At 35.8% G+C, this 12927-nt stretch overlaps 1 protein-coding gene and 1 long non-coding RNA gene across 6 annotated transcripts in view; one reads left to right on the top strand and one right to left on the bottom strand.

The window, feature by feature from the left end:
• The window catches only part of LOC412091 (A disintegrin and metalloproteinase with thrombospondin motifs 9), a 120657-nt gene that overhangs the window by 7730 nt on the left and 100000 nt on the right, over window positions 1–12927 (bottom strand). For 4 of the 5 annotated variants that reach the window (XM_016913999.2, XM_016913998.2, XM_016913996.2 and 1 more), the window contains exons 9-19: window positions 5417–5631; window positions 4937–5089; window positions 4579–4728; window positions 3588–3750; window positions 2736–3082; window positions 2291–2370; window positions 1848–2195; window positions 1295–1461; window positions 960–1210; window positions 329–704; window positions 20–181 (exon numbers count right to left, since the gene is read on the bottom strand). In XM_016913999.2, the coding sequence (XP_016769488.2) occupies window positions 20–181; window positions 329–704; window positions 960–1210; window positions 1295–1461; window positions 1848–2195; window positions 2291–2370; window positions 2736–3082; window positions 3588–3750; window positions 4579–4728; window positions 4937–5089; window positions 5417–5631 (2412 nt within the window). The remainder of the gene's footprint in view (window positions 1–19; window positions 182–328; window positions 705–959; window positions 1211–1294; window positions 1462–1847; window positions 2196–2290; window positions 2371–2735; window positions 3083–3587; window positions 3751–4578; window positions 4729–4936; window positions 5090–5416; window positions 5632–12927) is intronic. The other variant, XM_006561575.3, reaches the window with a different exon arrangement.
• Window positions 14–4073, top strand: LOC102655174. Its single transcript, XR_409149.2, has 2 exons — window positions 14–144; window positions 3619–4073. It is a non-coding gene; the product is annotated as an uncharacterized LOC102655174 (long non-coding RNA).

Here is a 12927-nt window from a genome sequence, read left to right on the forward strand (position 1 = left end):
TAATAATTTTGTTACATACTGCGCTCCAATCGCCTTTGTGCCATTGTTCACAAGGTCCAGAATTGCAAGCTTGAGTAATTTCTAGAGGGGGTTTACCACAATAATTGTCTGGAACGACGCGGTTCTCTATGTGACATGCATAACGTGAGTATTGCTTGCCTATACCACATGTTACTGAGCACTATAAAAAAAAATAAATTAGTCCTAAAAGAATTATATTTATATATTGATTAATAGATAAATTTTAGTTTAAGTTTATTAAATTAATGTAATATGTTATTTAATTTAATATATATATAAAAATCAAAATAATTTAATAATTAATTACATTACTCCAATTTTTGAAGGTCCATTTGGGACATGGATCATTTGCACATGCATTTTCTAAAACTTTCCTTTGTCCCATACAATTTTCTTCAGAAACTGTTCTTTGATTGGAGTCTATACAAGTAGCTGTTCTATATTGAATTCCACCTCCACATGTAGCATTGCAAGCACTCCATTTTCCATAACTCCAATGAGCATCTTCACAGGGTCCCATGCAAGATTCTGTTTCATTTGGCCGCTCAAGATGAGCGCACGAATGCGGTGGAATTGCACGGGGTGGATGATTCGAATTCAATAATTTTTGTATACATCTAGAGGTGACAACACGAGTTCCTAAGCCACAGTGATTAGAGCATTCGGAAACTGTGATATTCCATCTGGAATAATTTACAATTACATTATAAAAAATCATAATCAGTAATAAATTAATTATGTTGATTATTATAAAGATTGATAATGAATCATTAAATAATATTTTAAATTTATTATAATAAAGAAGTTTAGAATATTTTTTAAAATGATGGAAATATATATTATAACAAAAATTGGAAATATAATTTAATTAACTATGAGATTTGTTAATTTGATTAAGAACTAATTAATTTTAAAAATTTTAAACAATATATACTTACTCTAATACACAGTGATTATTACACATTTGACTTTCTTCCCGTGGCTTTTCTGATTCGCGACAATAATCATCGGCGACGACCTCTTTATATTCAATATTCGTGCACTCAGCTTTACGATATTTTATGCCTTGACATGTGCGAGTGCAATCCGACCAGCCGCTTAATTTCCATTCATAACTTTCTAAAATCTTTCTTGGCACTGTATATTTGTAACTAATTTGGGGTGGATTTAATTCGCTTACCGATAAAACCTGAAATATTATTTTTTAATCAAATTATTCATTAATCTTAATAGAATGTAGTTATTTTGAAAAAAATTAATTGCACATACTTACTTCCAAGATTAAATCAGTTTCGATTGGCCTGGAAGTGTTTAAACGTTCTACACGCGAATCACGCCCACTGTATTCTATAGTGACACCAATATCTACGATTACTCTTTGTGTCATCACTTTAAAGTTGCCATTTACTATATATTTTCCACCTTCTCCAAGTCGCAAGGCTAAAGAAAATCAATATTTCTCAACAATAATAATAAAGTTTATTAATTCTTTAAGAATTTTTCTAAGAAAAGTATTTTTCCATACATTTATATTATAAAAATATATCTTTATATTTAATCATTTAAATTTAAATATTAAAGATTTTTTTTATAATAATCATTATAAATGTATGAATAAGAAATTGAACTAAATTGAAATATGGATAAAAATGAATAAATAACTTCCAAATCTTCTAACAGTTTTCCAGATAAAAATTCTTAAAGAATAATTTAATTTTAATCGGGCAAATCTTTAGAAATATTCTCAAAATAAAAAATTTCAATCTCGAAAGGTATTAGATACATGTTATTCAAAGCTCAAAGAGAGATAAATACGAATCAAGTACCGAGATAATTGCCATCATCTATCATATCTTTCCAACCGGGTTGCCTGATGTCGATGTTATTGCTACCCGCTGGGATCTTGGCGATTCTGGTGTAACCATATTGGGTGGAGTTATAAGAACCTGTGATCCATTGACAGGTGGAATTGTCACCCTTGCAGACACCGCATATATCGAGTTCCGCCGTCGAGTTTAAAACGTGATCGCAACCCGCTGGTTTACAGAAGCCATTCACGCATATGTGAAAGGTATCCTGGTCGCATGGTGTTCCATCGATCACCTTTTCCGCCAGCGGATAACATTGATTGCTGTCCGTTTCGCAGTACAATTTACAACGTTCATGCGGCAATACTGTGAACCAGGAAGAAATTGTAATTGTATGAGGACGAGAGAAACGAGCGACGACATTCTCAGCCATATGCCGGAATCCGGATTATCATACTCACTCTTGGCGTGCCATTTAACGTCCCTCGACAGATTCTTTATGTTCAAATTGTTGTTATTGAAATATGAACACTGCTGATCCCTGAAAATTGAAACAGGAATTAGAACATGATGGAGATAAGTAAGAAAAATATAGGTTTGAAAAGAGTCGAGATATATATTTTATTGAGAATTAAATTAGTTTCTTCAGCAATGTTGTTATATTAATTTCATTTGCAGTTTCTTATAACGTAAAGATATATCATGAAAATCGAATATTGTAAAGCTTATAAATTTTTTTTCATAATCCTCTTTCTCTCATCACCTATAACCTTTTTATTTTCACTACATTTTTCTCTTTTCATCTCTTTTGTTAAAATTTCATATTTGAAAAAAAAAATCTGTACGTCAAAGTTATTTAAATTCAAATAAAGTATAATTTGGATCCTGAAAATAATAATAAAATACCTGAAATCAGGAGTTCCCGGTGGGCACTCCCTCGTACCACAGCTTCTATATTTGACCTGTTCACCAATACAATAACGACCACCGTTCTGCGGAAGTGGATTGTCGCATTCGCGGTATTTCTTCTTGACACCGCCGCCGCAGGTTCTCGAACATTTCCCATATCGTCCCCATTCGCCCCATTGGCCGTCAACCGGCTGGAGATTGAGACTACGTGAGACGCACTCGCCTCGATAACACCATTTGTCTCGGCCACAGGAAGTGCCATCAGCCCACGGCATATGCTGGGTACGACAGTGATCGTAATGGTCTTCGTTCGGTGTGGTGCACCACAGTCTTCTGCACACTGCCTGGCCGATAACCAACCAACCGCTCAGTTTATCTCAATTCTTAAGCACTACGTTCGCTGCGCACTGTTCACGATACTCGAAATAATTATTTATTACAACTTAAATAAGTTACTTATTTAACTCATAATCTGAATAATTTCTTCAGATTTTTGATCTTTGATAATTCAGTATGAACACGATGGATGATGACAATTTTGCATTTATTACAATTTATTACAATTTTCGTTCATTCAACACGATATTTCTACTTCTCTTAAATTCGTGGATTCAAAAAAAGAACGGTCAATCAAAATTAATAATCATCTTCTTCTCTTTTCTCATTTTTTTTTTTTTTTTTGACAACTTTAAGTGTAACTATATGCACATTACCATTTTCTTCTCAGTTTAGAAACAATTCAAAATTTCAAAAAGGATTAATAAACGAATCGATAATTATGAAATGGCGATTAATAAAGTCGTAAATAATCCATCCTTCAACAATACGTACGTATAAGAACTTACTTACTGACTTACCATCACCCACCATGTGATTGCAGATTCTGGACCCGTTACCGAATACCAACTCGCACTGCTTGTTCACGGAATAATCTTCCCCGGGTAGCCTTCTCGGGTCCGTTCGTTCCATTATCTTATCCGGCGTGTCCAGCAAACAGTCCCCCTTTCCGGCCCTGAAACGAATTTCACGAGGCTTGAACGGGTCGTCCGGAGGGGGGCTCGTCGTGCATCATTCGAGGACCGAATTTTTGTCGGAAACGGATGGGATCCGCCGGCGTGCGCGGCGGTCATCCCATTCAGAAATGCAGCGGAACCGGATTCCTAAGCGAGGAGTCGCCTTCTTCGCAGAAAAATTCACGGCAGAATCGAGTTGTCCGATCGAATCCAATTTGGATTTGTTCCCAACACTGGTGTGCACTGAGTTATGATTTCTCCTAGTTTCCTAGTCTCTTCAATACAACGTAAAAATATAATATAATATTTATTAATTTGAGAACAGTCCGGATTAATTTTAGTCCATCAATTGTTGATTAATTAGTTGGAAACTTCTTATAAAGAGAGAGAGTATAAATTATTCATTTATATTTATTTAAATGCTTACACTAGATATGTACTAGATGTACGCTTTGAATCATTTCACTTTTATCCATGAATTACATGGAAAGTAGATTTTTAGTTATTTTTTTAAAAATTCTATGTGTATTAGATTATATCTTATTCATAGTTTTTCACAATTTTATATATTGATTCTTGAACTGGTTTGCCATCTGGATCTCTCTCTCTCTCTCTCTCAATAGAAACAAATGATCATAAATTTCTTTGAAACGAATATCCTTCAAAGAATACGCGCGATCATCGGCGGCTGCCTGAAGATGAAGAAAAAGCAAATCCTAAATTCTAGACTGATGAAGTCTGAGATGTGTTCAAGGGGCGATCTATCATTGTCACGCTTTTCGGAACGAAGATGGCTTAGTGGCCTGTCAAGGTAATGACTGACTCACTCGAGAAACTCGGTGACGTAGTGTCGGGAGCATTTCGACCATTCCCATGGAAAGGTGTTATCGTCCAGCATCCTCGACATTATGTTATGCATTCCGGAACGATTCTTATAGGCTGCACATTTCACGTCGTCGTCGTGGGGCATGTCCAATCTAAAATGCAAATAGATTTTTTTAGCTCGAATCTCGTGCAATCGTGTTAATTATTGGAAGAAAAATTTTTTAATAATCGGTGTTTCTATTTCATTTAATATAATTCAATAACGATTCGTTATTGCGATTATTAATAAAAATATTCGATGTTATATATGACTTTTAAAAGAATGAATAATTTAACGAATGAAATGATAATTTTACTCACACGTGACCGATCTCATGAGCTATCGTGAATGCGGCAGCTAGACCATTATCCTGAACTATAGCGCACGAGGATCTTGGTGAACACATTCGTCCCAACTCGGCCAATCCCAACGTGTCGCAATTCCTCTGGTCAGAATTGTGGCAAAGATTTTCCCTGTAAATGTATTTCTCTTTATTATTTAATAATATTAAAAATACTTTTTTTTTTAAATTTCGAACAACTCGAGATTGCTTGCCTCTAACTGGAATCTTTTATAAATTCCAACAACGAGATTCGAGATCGTTCAAGTGAACGAATTATAAGAATAATAGAGATACACACCAGAGTATCAGTCCATCCTTAGATTTCTGAGGAAGTTAGCTAGTGGGAGCGTTAGAAGAGTCTTTACAAACGATTTTTAAATTAAAATTTTTATATTAGAAAAGCTTGCTTTTTGGAAAAGCGTTTGAATGAAATTAGGTTAGCGTTAACGACGTGTACCTGGTCAAAAGAAGGGCAGTATCGTAATGTCCCGGCGAATATTCATTCGGATTGTTGCTCTGTTGCCATCGGCAAAACTTGTTCAACATGTCTGCCGCCGCGATCCCCTCACCCTTGGTCCGTCTAACCCCGAATATTTTATCAATTGGAACGATGCTCATCACCGATATGCTTATTGGATTACCGATGGATGGATCTTTGTAGATTCTTGACACCTGAAAAACAAACAAGAATTTTTATCTTTGCATTCAGAGAGATTTTTATATAATATTTTATTATATTTTACGTATTTTCATTTTTATTTTAATCAGAGCTTAATGCAGCAGCTTTAAAGTTTCGAGCTGTGATTGTAGATATTTTCTTTTATCTTCTAGAAAAAAAAAAAGTATTATTATAATTGAAATAAATAATGTTTTTTTTTGTCAGCTTCTCTAACAATCTTTTTCTCTTCTAAAGATTATTTCATTAATTAGTTTCTCTTCTCGCTTTAATTTATTTGCGACGAAGATCGATACTTTTCCATTAGGATCGAACATAAAAATGCGTTAACGTAATTACGTTAATTGAGGGAAAAAAAGGTAAGAAACGTAAGAAAAATTTTTTAATTCAAGAGATTTCTAATTTATGTCCTCCCCTACGATAACATTCGTCCGATTAGTCTATCGAGAGCCTATCACGCAAATCCTCGTTCCTCTACGCTTCTTTTAACTTTCTAAACTCGATAACAACTTATAAATAACTAGTTCAGAGCTGTCGCTTATACTAATAATAAATCAATCGAATCTTATAGGGAAGTTCGCGAACTACTTTCGAGATATTTGAATTATCCAATCGTTTCGCAGTGGATTTTCTCTCTCTCTCTCTTTTTTTTTCCAAGCATATGATTGATTGCAAATTGAAAATGCAAATAACTTGGAATTTTTATCTTGTTTGAGATTTGTTTGAAACGAATTCTCTTGCGTTGAATTTTATTTCGATATAGATCTCTTTTCTATTTTTTATAATTTCAATTACAAAAAAGTGGATAAACGTCTTAATTTAATTTTAATTTTGATATTTCTCGTGAATAATTTTTTTTTTCTCTGAATATTTTCTTCTAAATTCAAGAAAGATAAATTGGATATATCATTTTGAAAATAATATTTCAAAAAGATAAAACGGGATAAATACAAAAATTTTAATCATTCGGAAGAAACAGGGGAAAAATCGTACAGAAACTATCTTTGAATCATTAAAATAACAAAAGTTTCTTTATTCAAATTCTTCTTATCAATTATCTTTAACGACTTCTTTAACTTCTTTCCAACACAAAATTTGAGGCGATATAAAACGATAATGATTTCGAAATAATTTCAACGTAATTTATACGTAAAATACTTCAATCCTTTCTCAATTATATAGAAAAATTCCTCTCGTTACAATTTCAAACAATTTCGAATAAAAAAAAATGCTTGAAAACTATACATCATAATCATTTTTGAAATAATAATACTTTTAAAATAAAACTTAATCAATCTAAAGAAAGACGAAAAAGGACAATGTATAAATCTTTAAAGATAGATCTTCTCTCACTCGCGAACCTCGCGTTTAATAATCAGTGAGGACAAAGATGATTTTTACAAAGGCGAGCCCGATCGCGTCGTCGACGAAGAGAGAGTCTCGTTGGAAGAGGAAAGGGCGAGGCCTTTCCTGGCTGGAAGGAAAGTATCAAAGAGACGAGACACGAGGCACGAGCAAAACGAGTACACGAGTACATACCGTGCATAAACAATGCGGGACACAGTCTTAATTAGTAGCGAATCCCAACAGGGATCGCCCAATCTCCCTTTTGGAACGAATCCGTGGGACTGGTATGATAAAACGCGCGGAGGATGCGATTACATCGGTCAAGATCCTCTCCTCGTCGCCTTTTTAATTACACGCTACTTACTCCGCGTTTACAGGCCACCTTTTAATTCCTTTTTCTTTTTTTTTTTCGGTCGAGCAAATAACTTTCGGATAAGATGCTGCTGAATTCCGATCAACAATGAATTATCGTAGTTTCAATATTCTATTTCACGATTTTATTATATTCACGTTGAAGGAATAGGAAAAAAGGAATAGATAGAAAAAAATTTAGTTTAATCGGATCGAGTTTGTAAAAAAGGGAGTAAGAAGCTGGGAACGATTTTGAAAATTTGGAAATTGGAAGAAAAAATAATAAAGAAAAGTTGATGATTGTAAGAAGCATTATTTGTTATTATTTATTCGAAAATCGTATCGAATCGATTGGAACAACGAGCTAAACAAACGATCCCAATTAATTCTTGTCTGCTCCCTCAACTATGACTCCGCAATTAAACCCTAATTGTCCAATAATGATTCGTTACAAGCGCCGTAGATCACCAATCCCCCCGATTTACTTGCTTATCCGAGAAAATCTTCGTTTCTTCAAGAGCGAAGATTAACCAGCCGTCTCTCGAATTGAAACGAACTTTATTAGATGAAACGAAAGGAGGGGGTGCGTTGATGCGTTCAATTGGAATAATTCCTCGGCTGATGTGTTACTCCATTGTTTCCCCAAAGATTTTTGCTCTTGGTTGCCACGATTGCGACAGATTCGCGCAGGATCGCCACCACCACCACCAGCCAGCTTGTGGTAATTGATTGATTAAAACCGTTTCAAACCGCGTGATTTGCCTTGTAAATTCATTCTTTTTCTTTTTTCTTATTCCACGACTGCGTGACGTTTCAAAATCCCGACAGGAGGCCATGGACGTTTAGAAACGATCGAGCCAATAACACACAGGTGTTCTAAGTGGTGCTGTCGATCGTTATCTTTCGCCGACAATGATACGGCGAAAGCGAGACGAATTAATTGGCTGAACGAATTAATCGAGCTGGAAATTCTATCCTCTAATGGATTTTCTTCCTTAGGTTTTTCAATTTTTTTCTTCTTTTCCTTTGTTTGGAGATTGCATAGAATTTGTAATAATTTTTTTTTATTTGAATGGAGGGATTATTGCAGCATCCTCACATTGGAAGAAACAGAGAGAGGGGATAATTTTTCTAACAAGAATTTTGGAAATAATTTTGATGATGATAAATTATACGTTCATTCTTTGATAAGGTAGGTATATGTACTGTAATTTGTAATATTGTGTAAACCAGAATATAAATAAAGTAAGAAAATATATTAGAAGAAATGTTGCGAGAAATTAGATCACGTATTCACATTTAAATATAGAAAAATTATAATTATACGAATATTAATTTTTAATATCGATTTGCAATTATAATCAAATGTTCACGTGATATAGATTTTATCCTCGATTGAACTATTGACTCGACAAGCGTGTAATATTATTTATCCTACTTTCAATAATACAATTTCTTTCCAATCGATTCCAATCCCATTTTTCTAACCAAAAAATCGCTCTTCTAAATTAAACACGTTTAATATTGTTCCACGGAAGGAATACAAACTCTGAATACGTTTTCCAGCCGCTCAATATCTCTTCCAATATATTTGAAAGAAACAACATTCCCTCGATTTCACGCATATCTGTTGCGAGCATTTCAATTTCTCGTTCTACTTCGCACAATAACCCTTCTTTGCACAACATTGTCACGATTCGCACGGACCGACTTACCGATCGAGATCGTCGAAGGGAGGACGCGATAACGCGGGCAAAAAGGTGGAAAAAAGAGAACGAGGAGGGCCCCCTCCCCCCGTTGGACCGGTTGTATAGGAATCGAATCGTGTCAACCGGGTGGAGAGCGCGTAATGCGCGCGCGAGAAGGCAAGTTTTTTTTCCATTTCCACGTCACGAGGTGGTCACGTCGAGCTCGAACGAGGATTCTCGCCCCACGCTGTAACAGGTATGGTTAAATGGGTTATACACCGGCGACAAAAATTCATATATTTATTTATCGAGAGGCGACAGCTGCCCTCTCGTCCCGTTCCGATCCAACTATTCAGGCTAATGGGGAAAACGTGATCTACGTTCAGTTTTTTTTTCAATATCTTCTTATCGCCGAGAAAAGTAGGGTTAAAAGTTCTTTGTTTCGACGCGATAATTTATTGGAAAGAAAGGAAGGAAGAAGTTTTCCTCGAGAAAGAGAAAAAAGTAAAAGAATGACATCTTCCACCATTGCGTCAGACTGAACAATAGAGTTGTACTACTGGAAGGAATCCAACATAGGAATAAAAACAAGACGTTGTACATTTATAATCAATTATCTCGTTGGTCACACTCGTTCGACACATTGGCGATGAAAAGAAATTTTGTTTATCGCCGATCCCGATTGGTATATTACGAAATTTAATATTTCAATTAAATGGAAGCACGCGTCCACGATTATCGAGCCTCGTTCCTCGATAGATAACTGTGTAAAGCGCGCAGGGTCGGCACAGTGCATCGGGCATAAATTCGCTCGAAACTCGGTCAATCGTCGACGTTGTCGAGTCTTCTCTTCGCGCGAACGTTTTCTATCCGATACGCAAGGCCCCCGTGGATGCTGTCCCGATTGCTACCCGTAATCTTATCGACCGGTCGTAAGGCGGTTTAAAATGGTTCTCGAGATTGGACGTGGCTTAAGCGATTTAAGTAGCGACAGAAATATCGGAGATGAGATGAATTCGGCTCTCATCCTCATTGTTCCAAACTTCTTAACCGAATCGTTTCTCTCGGGAAAACGTGCTGAAGGAAACAGAGTTTGCAGATGATGTTATTCTTTCATTAATTTCCTTGATTCTTTTTAAAAAACTTTGACGTAAAGATTTTACATTTGTGGTCAAGAATCAAGAATGTCCCAGTTCTTTTCGTATTCAACTTTATATTAGATTATTGTTCATTTGGAAATAGAATATCCATTAACCTCCTCGATCTTTTTTTCTTTTTAAAACTTTGATCTTTGAGATCAGGATCTCCTTTCCATATTCAACTTTATATTATTTTGAATCAAAATTGTTCATTTGGAAATGGAATATCCATTAACCTCCTCGATCCTTTTTTTCTTTTTAAAACTTTGATCTTTGAGATCAGGATCTCCTTTCCATATTCAACTTTATATTATTTTGAATCAAAATTTGGAAATGGAATATCCATTAACTTCCTCGATCCTTTTTTCTTTTTAAAACTTTGATCTTTGAGATCAAGATCTCCTTTCCATATTCAACTTTATATTATTTTGAATCAAAATTGTTCATTTGGAAAAGTTTTTAAAACTTTGATCTTTGGGATCAAGATCTCCTTTCCATATTCAACTTTATATTATTTTGAATCAAAATTGTTCATTTGGAAATGGAATATCCATTAATCTCCTCTATTCTTTTTTCTTTTTAAAATTTTGATCTTTGAGATCAAGATCTCCTTTCCATATTCAACTTTATATTATTTTGAATCAAAATTGTTCATTTGGAAATGGAATATCCATTAACTTCCTCGATTCTTTTTTCTTTTTAAAACTTTGATCTTTGAGATCAAGAGCTCCTTTCCATATTCAACTTTATATTATTTTGAATCAAAATTTGGAAATGGAATATCCATTAATCTCCTCTATTCTTTTTTCTTTTTAAAACTTTGATCTTTGGGATCAAGAATCAAGATCTCCTTTTCAACTTTATGTTCATTTCGAAATGGCAGATATATCTATGGAAATGAACAAATAATTATTACAAATCCACACAACAGATACAATCGATAATCGATAACAGGACGTATCCAGCGAGTGATCTTGTCAACTTATCAAACCGGCGCTCGACGCGATGTCAAATTAGATTTCATTCGGCAAGGAGAGAGAGAGGGAGAAAAGGAATAAATAAATAAGAGGAACGACGAATATCAAAAGGCGATCGACAGGCCGGGGACGGCTGATTGAATCGTCGTATGAATGACGGGCGTGGGCACGTGAAAGTGAGTCCCGGACGCTTCGTGGGATGTTGCCCTCTTCTCCGAGGTGTGGTCCGTCTCGCGTGGGATATGCAGCCGACCGGATGGTAATGACCTGGTTGACAATCGCGAGGCTAACCGTCAAATTACACGGACCACGTTTATCGATCATCGATATCCTCTCCTCCCTGTTTCATCCAAATTTCCTCGATCCTTCGTTCGTTTATTGAATTTTATTCCATTTGAAAATTCGTGAGATTATTATCTCTATAAACAATTTTCAGAATTCTTAAACGAAGAAGAATAAAGCATCAATAGAAAAATTATTCTGAAATTAATTCGATGCATAGAAAGGTGAAGGAGGATGATGGAAACGATATCTGATTATTCTAACGGATTACACGATAGAGGAGATAATCAAAGGAAGTTTGAGCGTAGCATTCACGTGGGATGTGTCTCGCCGATCTTGCTGCTTGCTTTCGCGCGCCAATCCGTTACACTTTTCTCCAGGAACGCTGTCGTAATTTATGCACGCTGGTCTGGTTTTGCAAGCGGCGCCTAGCGTGGCCGGCGAAAATAGAAGAAATAAATGAAAGGACCCGCTCGAGAACAGCGTTGGGATCGAGAGTTTCGCGGATAGATCCAATTTCGAATTTCCTGAAAACCGATAACCGATTCAAAGGGCTTCTTTCACAAGAATTCACAAAGATCCACCTTGGATGCATTTATTATATTCCTAACTTATGACGCACAGATATACACAGGTGCAAACGATCTTCTGCCTCGTACGAAAATTCTTCATCCTCCATTCAGAGAGATTATCAATTTTCAACTATTAATTCAGAAAAAAAAATCTAGAATCTTTTCCTTTTTAATAATAATCACAAGGCAAGGTTAAACGGTGGAGCAGTTGCAAGTGGTGAAACGAGTCGGATTCCAAGAGTCGAAATCGCGGGCGAAATGTCAACGTTAAAGGTATAATAGTTGGTTTAGGTAGCGGCTCGATCGGTTATCGGGGAACCGGGATCGGATTTATAACGGCCAAGGTGCAAACTTGTACTTTCTATTCTTTCCGATGCCAAATGAATTTTACACGGCCGTCCGCGTGTGGGGCGGGGCGTCCGCTCCGAAAATTTATGATCCCCCGGAACACGGCGTGCATTATACCTTCTAAATGTCCGGGATCTCGGTTATCTCGCGGAATGCGATTCGCCGGCTTGTCGCCGCCGAGGATTGTATTCCTCGACAAGCCACGTCCATTACGTCAACCCCCGAGGGGGGTTGCTAATCTCTCGCGCGCAACATTAAAGATGACCGATGATCGCTTCGAAAACCAAGCTTTCCCAGACGTTTCAGCCTCTTCGAGATCGAGATATGATAAATCGGAGGAAATGGCGCGATATTTGAATACGATATATTATTATACGAAAGACTTCTCGTTTTTTTCTTGGAAACGTAAATTATTCGATTATTAATTTGAATACGAAATTTAGCAAGGAATGTTCGATGTAAATTTGTAATAAATCTCCTCGAGTATTTATCAAGTACTTTCTGCATTTTTTTTAATTTCTAAATTAAAAGTAAAGGAAAGAATTGTAATAAAATATTTTTCGAGCGATAATTAAATCATCTATGAAC

Source organism: Apis mellifera, linkage group LG9, assembly GCF_003254395.2.
Source record: "Apis mellifera strain DH4 linkage group LG9, Amel_HAv3.1, whole genome shotgun sequence".
Classification (NCBI taxonomy): Eukaryota; Metazoa; Arthropoda; class Insecta; order Hymenoptera; family Apidae; genus Apis; species Apis mellifera.